We start from the raw sequence: 8,630 nt of genomic DNA on the forward strand, positions 1-8,630 counted from the left end.
AGGTGTGTGTGAGCAGCTGCGGTTTACAGCTGTTATTTGTTTTGCAGAAACAAAGGCTGTTGTTTTTTCAACATCTGTGAATGGCCGTATATAGCTCTGTCACAAGACCTACCATGCACACACAGACACACACACACACACACACGAGTGGATACAAACACACATACACACTCAGGCTTACATGTGTCAGTAGCCCAGCAACAAACCCTAATTACCCTTTGCAATTGAATAGTGATCAGCAAACAATTCTCAAGGGACCTACTGGATGAAAACACACACACACACACACACACAAACACACACACACACACACACACACACACACACACACACACACACACACACACACACACACACACAGTATCAAGCAGCCTTTCTAGCATCTCAAGGTCTACAAGAAGCAGCATACGTGATAGTCTGTTAAAAGAGAAATGTTAATGTGTGCTGACTGTATTTCCATGTAATTACTGTGTAGTGTAATCTATACTGTCAGTCAGTGCTGCTTTATTTGTCTTTGTCTTCAACCTATTTGTTATGTCAACAGTGCTGATGACTGGTATGCAGCTAGAAAAACAAAGCCATGAACATCTGTAGTTGAATACCGAGAAATCACTGCATCCCCTGGGAAAGCACGCAGACCAGTGTGTGGGGGGGAAATGGTCAAACACCGAGCCGCTGCTCTGAATGCGATGTGTAGACAAAAGGCCTTGCACTGATATAAAACATACTGACAGCAATTTACTGCAAGGAGCCCTAGAGACGGAGGGAGAGGGAACAGAAAGACGGAGAGACAGTGTGTGTGTGTGTGTGTGTGTAAGAGAGAGATAGAGAGGATGGTGGCAAAAATGAAACTTCCATTTACTTAAAAACAAAATTGGTTCAAAATGAATCCCCACAAGTAATTAAATTCAATGTCCATTTATACAAGATGCAGATCAATAAGCTAATTACGAAACACAAAAGCCACTGAAGGTGATTGACTCGTTGCTGAAACATGGCTGCTGCTGCTGCTGCTGCAGACAACCAAAGAAGCCTGGATTCGAGAGATAACACACACAATGCGCCGTCTGTCAGATGTCAAATATTACCACTGATAAAACTTTCAATCAGCAGTACCATTACAGGCAGGGCCAGCTACACAAACAGTTAAATGTAATGTTTATTCAGCCCTCATTCTCTGAGTGAACTGACCTGACCCTGTAAGTTTTTCCTTTTCTTTTCTCTTTTATCAGCTCCTCTACAAAGAAGCGCAGCACACTTGGTCCTCAAGGCAACAGTCTTGGCTGATTACAAATCAACCCTGTCTGATATGTCAAACGCCCTCAGGCTACAGGCGGCTGCCAAAATTAACCGACTACAACAGTGAACACAGTCTTAAAGGAACAGTTCACCCCACAATCAAAAATACAAACTTTGCTCTAACCTGTAGTGCTTTTAATCAGTCTAGATTGTTTTGGTGTGGGTTGCAGAGTGTTGGAGATGTCTGCCCTCTCTCCAATATAATAGAATTCAAAACGCACCCCCCCAAAAACCTTTGAAAAACAGCAATGTCTCCTGAGATTCGGAAATCAGCACCCAGTTACTCAAATGAATCTACAGACCTTGTTGTTAGCGGTTTCATGTCGCACTGTCCTCCTATCAAACTACACCCTCCACTTGTATCACCACACAGATGTAATCATGCATCTACTTGTGGATGAGAGGCTCGTGCTTGTGACGGCACAAAATGCGAACATTAATTGCGTCCTCCTCAGCTGAGCTGCAAAGCTGTAAAGTTAGCTAGCTTAGTGTTGCTAAGTGAGCTAGCAGTAGATGCATGCTTCCTTCTGCACAGTGAGACCCTGATCACACAGGAAGCGTTTTAGCAGCTGGGGTGGCTTTTTGTAATTGTTTTTAATGAGATTGAAGCTTTTTGTGCGCGGTGTTTGCGTTGCGTCATGCCTAACGTTTCTGCGCTTTACGCGCCTGTCATTTTTGTCGAAGTGAATTTTGAACTCCTCAAGTCGAAAACACTTCAACTCAAAGTGGAAAAACACCCCACATCATCCTTTTCTTCGTCATCTTTTTTCCCACTGTCCAATCAGATGACTTGAGAGGTTGGCCATCTGTGGTGGTCACAACAACACGTTTACAGTTGGTAAACAAGGAGGAGAAACTGGTGATAGCGGTTGCTGGATACCCAGAGCTATACTGCCTGATGATATACAGCAGATTTTCAAAGTGCCCCGAGTCATCCTAAAATATGACTGGAAATGGCCATCATGGAGGCGAAGCTCCTGGACCAACTGGTGGTACTCCCCATGACCCACCCCCTTTTTTAGGGTCTCAACGTTTCCCTGTGCCCGAATGCTGCAATGTCTCTTTTCTAAATTCAGGACCAGAGGTAGAGCAAGTACCCTCAGCCTTAACATTTTAGTAACTAGATACTAATGACTGTCAAATAGCTAAAATAAATAAAACTATAAATTGATTACATGGGAAGGTTAGAATAAGGAGGTGAGTCCATGGTTGCCTGGAGATAATAAAAGGGTGCAGCAAGCAATTTCTTTCCACTAGTGGCATTCAATTTTTAAAAAAGTGTGATCGGCCCCGGGGCCTGATACAGTTGAAGGGTGTAGTATTGTATTTTATTGTATAGTATGTATTTTTGGCTTTAAGCACCACAATCTGAGTGCAATCTAGTTCCATTATATTCAAGAGAAGGCAGACATGATATATTCAACACTAAGTAACTAACACCAAAACTATCTAGACTAATAAGCAGCACTACAGGAAAAATATGAACTCTCTCATAAGACCACAGTGGAATTGACAAGCTTATAAAGTTCAAGTAAGAATCTCATGTAAGCATTAGATTTACAGTTAGTGACAAAGCAATAGGAAAACTATCACGCAGCGCTATCCTGCTCTGTGCAAGTCATTACCGAGGTGACTGCTGATCCTTCAGTGAGATGGCTTCATTTCAGCACCATGGAGAGCTCCGCAGTACTCAGCCAGGGCTGATGCTCGGTTAATTCTCCCCCTCTTGGGCAGCAAACAGCATCTGTTGGTGTGTCTGTTCAACCGCAGCAATAATTTAACTCTTAGGAGACTCCAAAGCACTCCAGCGCTCTAGTGACTGTAGCACCAGTCAAGGGCCAAGAGACGGGCTCTTTCATGCTCAGTTCAGAGCGAGAGGAAAATGCAGTCTAAAAACGACTACACTCGGAGTTAATGAGAAATCAACTTACCACATTTCTTCCAAACTGTGCCAATGTGACAATTTAACAAGGTCAAAATCACAAAGAGAGAAAGATACATTTCTTTGTAACAGTGCTCCAAATATTCCACAGCCACAGGATCTGTGCACGTTGCAAGACTCTAACTTTTATCACTACAAAAAAAAAACCTCACTCTGTTTCTATTTCCACTGCTCTACCCACCTACACAAAAAACCAACAGCTGAATGCGAGTCACGCCACATCTCCAGGGGGTTGTCATGAGAAGTCATTCTGGGAAATGTAGGAAAACAGTAAATGAAGTAGATGAAGCAGCTCGGGGGAATGTGAACACAACAATATAAACTGCAACACTCAGCACAAAGTCTCTCCTGGAACATGTGGAATAAAATAAAATAAACAGTTGAAAACAGTGTTTGAAGTATCCCGCGAGATTTGAACATAAATTAGGTGTCTGTACGCACACACAAACACAAAGTCCCCGCCAGGAATATCCCTGAGCAGACTTTCACATACAGTAGCACGTAAACTAACAGTGCTTTTCATGCTACCTGTCATCATTCTGAAATGTCTGGTCCCCCAGCAGCAAGTCCCTGAAGCGATAGCGAGGTGGAAGAGGAGGCACCTCAGTGTCCACTTCTGCCATCTTGAGGGCCGAGATGTCCAGAATAACACCAGAGTTGCTGCTGTTGTTCCTCTGCAGGGTCTCAGTGGGGGGCCTGCATGATGAGGAGGACGGCAAAATCTGCTCATCAACATGCCAGCTTGAGAGTCTGTTACATTATAATGATATTTTATTATAATCTTCTGTGTTAACATGCAACAATACGGCACCTGAGATCATTTGTACACATAAATCATTGTAAAGCCCATTACTGGGGAGAGAATTGAGTGTTCTTGGAAGTCTATATGCAATTAAAGGGTTGTATAATGAGTAGGAATAGCGTTTGAAATCAAATCAATCAATGTTCAGGAGGACTTTATGTTCTACTGAAATTCCCAGATGCCAATTTTTTCATCTAGGAACATAAACTGTGCAAAGAGGAAAACACAGCAAGGACAAAGATGAAGAGGAGGCCCATCGATCTGTTCCATGAATACTGATTCCAAGTCAACATGCATTTATTGAGGATGATGAAATGGGTCTTCTGAGTACTATAAAAACTTGAACAAACATTCTGCAGTAGCTGAACTCCTGCATTACTCTGTCTACAGTGTCAAACACAGCTGAGGAAACAGCTAACGCACATGATCTAGTTTGTGAAAGAAACACTAAACGTGGACCTGATACGCTGAATCAAAGCAAGTCATGCATGAAAGTCTGAACCAGATGATTTGATGTAACTGTCATGTGTCATGTATTATTAAACAAAATAAAATAAACTTATACAATTGCATGCATTATTCAATGAGAAAAAAGAGTTTCCCACCATCAAATGGGAAACTTAAGGGACAGTTCACCCTAAAATCAAAACTACATATTTTCCTCTTACCTGCTTTTTATTAATCTACATGGTCATAGTGTGTGTTGAGTGTTGGAGCTTTCGGCCGTAGAGATGTCTGCCGTCTCTACTATATAGTAGAACTAGACGGCACTCGGCTTGTGGTGCTCAAAGCACCAAAACAATACATTTGAAAAACTCATTAATGTCTCTTTCCAGAAATCATAAACCAGTTACTCAAGATAATCCACAGACCTTGTTGTGAGCAGTTTTATGTAGGAACTATTTTTCTTTTTACCGATCTACACCTGCCAACCGAATCAATGCACCAAAGAAAGTGTGCATTGACTGCTAGCTCACCTAGCATCCCTGAGCTAGCTAACGTTACAGCTCGGCCGAGGATGACGCCATTAACGAGTACTTCTCACGCTGTCACAAGCACTCTTGTCCATGAGTAGATGCACATCCTTCTGCATAGAGATACGGTTGGTGGGTTGGTAGAAAGAAAATAGTTCCTACACAAAACTGCTCACAACAAGGTCTGTGGATCATCTTGAGTACCTGGGTACTGATTTCTGGGAAAAGGCATTGCGAGGTGTACACGTTTATGGCGTCGTCTTCAGCCAAGCTCAGTAGTGCAAGGTGACCTAGCAGTTGATGCACACTTCCTTCCGTGCATTGACATAGTTGGCTGGTATAGTTCAGTACAAAGAAAATAGTTCCTACATTAAACTGCTCACAACAAGGTCTGTGGATTAACTTGAGTTTATCAGATATATATTTTTTGGTGCTCTGAGCACCACAAGCCGAGTGCCATCTAGTTCCATTATATTCAAGAGAAGGCAGACATCTCTACAGCCAATATCTCCAACACTCGACAACTCACACTAAAACAATCCAGACAGATGATCAGCACTACAGGTGAGAGCAAAAATATGTATTTTGGATTTAGGTGTGAACTGTCCCTTTAAAAACTGCCTCACTGCAAAGATGATGATGAAAAAACAACCCACCTACTTCTACATAACAGTAAGTGCATGTGTTTGTGTGTCTAGTGCATCCAGTACAGGCTACATAATGGCATGTATATACTGTGTGCATATGTGCTCTCATCATGTCACTCTGTGTCATAAGCAGGGGAGTGAAGTGCTTCGGGAAATTACCTGTCACCATGGGAACTTGAGGATCGACGCGGAGGGCTCGATGATCGGCGTGGAGGGCTCATGGCTGCCTCTTGAGGGGGGGGCATGAGGGAGCGAGAGAAAGACGGACAGGACAGAGAGATGGAGGAGAAAGGAAGGGAGAGAGTTTAAACACACTTATTAAAAATCCACCTCTCTAAGACTTAGCAAGGATGTTAATATGATTACATTAACTGCCTGTGTCGCAGCTTAACTCTCCTCGGAGTTCAGCAAGACCTCTGCAATGGGCTGCATTTTAACTAAAGTGGGATTACACTGACACACTTTAACTGTACAGTTTAATATTAATGCATTCACTGTCTCACACATGCCCAATTGATGGTGTTTTATTATTTATACTATATATTCTGATAAAGTGGAAAGTAGCATTTCAAGTGGGTTAAGCAGCTATTATGTACCTTTGTGTTTATTGAAGGCACTTTAGTGTATAGGACTTATGCGGGGGGAGGAAAGATCCCCTTATCAAGGCGGTGTTAAACCTATTTTCTGCCCACGAAGCAACACAGGGAGAAGAAAATTACTTCAGAAATAGGGCACTGACATTTCCACCACACCTGTGATGTATGTACAAGAATGCATGTTCTCTCTGGCTGAACACGATGGGCTTCATTCATGTGTGCGTGTCTCTGCTTGAGCAAATCAATGTTCAGCTTATTTCACAGCTGGCTTTACATGTCCAATCACATGATTTATTGGTGTTTCCTGTTGAGATTGCTTTGATTCCCCCCCAATGCCTGTTAAAAGGGGAATAATCAGCGGGTAATACAAAGCTGTGTATTTGTGAGTGTGTGGCCATCAAAGTAGAGTGTGGGCAGCCTTGAGTGGACTAATAGCACCCAGAGACATGCTCTCCCTGATTAACAGTGAAAGCATGGACCCTCAGAAGATAGTGGAAATAGAGTGGAGATATGATGAATTAGTGTGCTGGTGAGGAGAGGAAAAACAGGAAATAAATGAGGTCGTTGCAGGAGTGTAAAGAACACATTGTCCTCAATGCGTCCTTTACTTTAGGGGGAAAGGAGAGGTTGAGGAGAAGTAGATGACAAGATCAAATAAGAGAAAGAGCTGATGAGTGCAAGTCTAGCATGAGATTAAAATGAGGCTTGTAAAAATATACAGAGTGTGCAATCTCTGAGGGATGGCTTAATGGATGAGGCGAAGTGACCACAATAATAGAACTAGCTCCCGGTATGAGACTGTGTCCACTTAATGGAGAGAATACAGTGGATTCAGACCAAAGAAAGCAGATGGATTTAGAAAAAAAAGGTGCATGCAGGGCAGAGGCAAATTGGTCTTTAAATAAATAACAAGATGCAGAGTGAGAATCACAGAAACATGATGAAAACTGACTGTAATAATATGCAGTCTTCATTTAAAGTATGTATTACGGTAGACCCAAGATGGATGGCACACTTACTGTACATGAGATTACAATGCACAGATAATCAGCAATAGCTAAATGCTATGTTCTGTAATTAAACTTTCCATCTGAACACTGAGTCATGTAAGTTTTCCTTATGGTTATACAAGAAAACGTGATATTTAGACACTGGGTAATCTTTGAAACACACTCATCATATTCAAAGAAAGTTTGCTAGTGACACACAAAGCCAATAAAACTACTTCTATGCATGACAGATATATTACAGAGCAATTTACTTTGGGTATATAAGAAAATGGCCAAGGTAGATTCATATAGGCTACTGCAGAATAAGTTCAGCATTAATATTAGGGTTATACTACACTATACTTTATAGAAACATCATTTAAGATACAACAAATTAACTTCCACAGTATCAGGTTATGAAGAGTACTCAGAAAAGTAACACACAGATATAAATTCCTTAGAGACAAGCTTAAAAGCAAGGTCATGGCAGTAAAGACACAATNATACTTTATAGAAACATCATTTAAGATACAACAAATTAACTTCCACAGTATCAGGTCATGAAGAGTACTCAGAAAAGTAACACACAGATATAAATTCCTTAGAGACAAGCTTAAATAGCAAGGTCATGGCAGTAAAGACACAATAACAGACACAAACATAAGGTAAATAAACTTACAAATAAGCACCAGTCACTGTGAGTGAAGTCAGGCTCCCCAGAGGAACATACAGCCTGAGTCACATGGGCTGACTTCTGCCTAACTTCGATTACCTGGCTGTGTCTGACCGAGGTCCCATCATCGTGAACACACGTTTGGTTTTGATAACCTCCATACACTGCCTGTACAGTGCTGCCTGTGTGAAAGAGGATGTTTCCCATCAACGCGCCCCTGCGTAAGCTCTGTCATGCTTGGAAAATGGTAATTAAAAAGGGGAGGGAAGTCGAGTCCGGTGTGACAAGAGTCCTACGGAGTTAGCTTGAGCGTCCAGTTGAATCAATATAGATCCTCATGGCGATAAACACCGGTGTTTGACAAGCTAGCTGCCTGACAGTACTTAGCTAACTCTCTCTTCGCTCGCATGCTGTGTTATTTAGGTTTATGAGGAAAAACTAGTCCCGGTCTGCGCTGCTGATTGGCTGACACGCCTTCGAAGCCGTTCTAATTTATCGTACACCTGACAGTTAATTTAAATATCAATGCGCGAGCCTCAAACCGCCACCAATACCGTGAGACTTCATTGTCGCTTAGCAACAACTTTAGTCGCGTGTTGACGAACTACATCGCAGCGCGGAAGGAGGATGAACTGTTATTTTTAGTCATATATCGATTGTAAAGCAGATTTTTTTTTTAATTAGCGCGCGTTAACCGTTTTTCAGCTG

The 8,630-nt window shown here is 42.0% G+C and overlaps 1 protein-coding gene across 8 annotated transcripts in view; it reads right to left on the minus strand.

The window, feature by feature from the left end:
- Positions 1-8,272, minus strand: part of LOC126394810 (potassium channel subfamily T member 1-like) — a 110,460-nt gene extending 102,188 nt beyond the window's left edge. For all 8 annotated transcript variants that reach the window (XM_050051897.1, XM_050051895.1, XM_050051900.1 and 5 more), the window contains exons 1-3: positions 7,929-8,272; positions 5,824-5,893; positions 3,770-3,937 (exon numbers count right to left, since the gene is read on the minus strand). In XM_050051897.1, coding sequence (XP_049907854.1) covers positions 3,770-3,937; positions 5,824-5,885 — 230 coding nt within the window. In that variant the 5' untranslated portion in view covers positions 5,886-5,893; positions 7,929-8,272. The remainder of the gene's footprint in view (positions 1-3,769; positions 3,938-5,823; positions 5,894-7,928) is intronic.
- Between the last annotated feature and the right edge of the window lie 358 nt (positions 8,273-8,630).

Source organism: Epinephelus moara, chromosome 8 (assembly GCF_006386435.1).
Source record: "Epinephelus moara isolate mb chromosome 8, YSFRI_EMoa_1.0, whole genome shotgun sequence".
Taxonomy (NCBI): Eukaryota; Metazoa; Chordata; class Actinopteri; order Perciformes; family Serranidae; genus Epinephelus; species Epinephelus moara.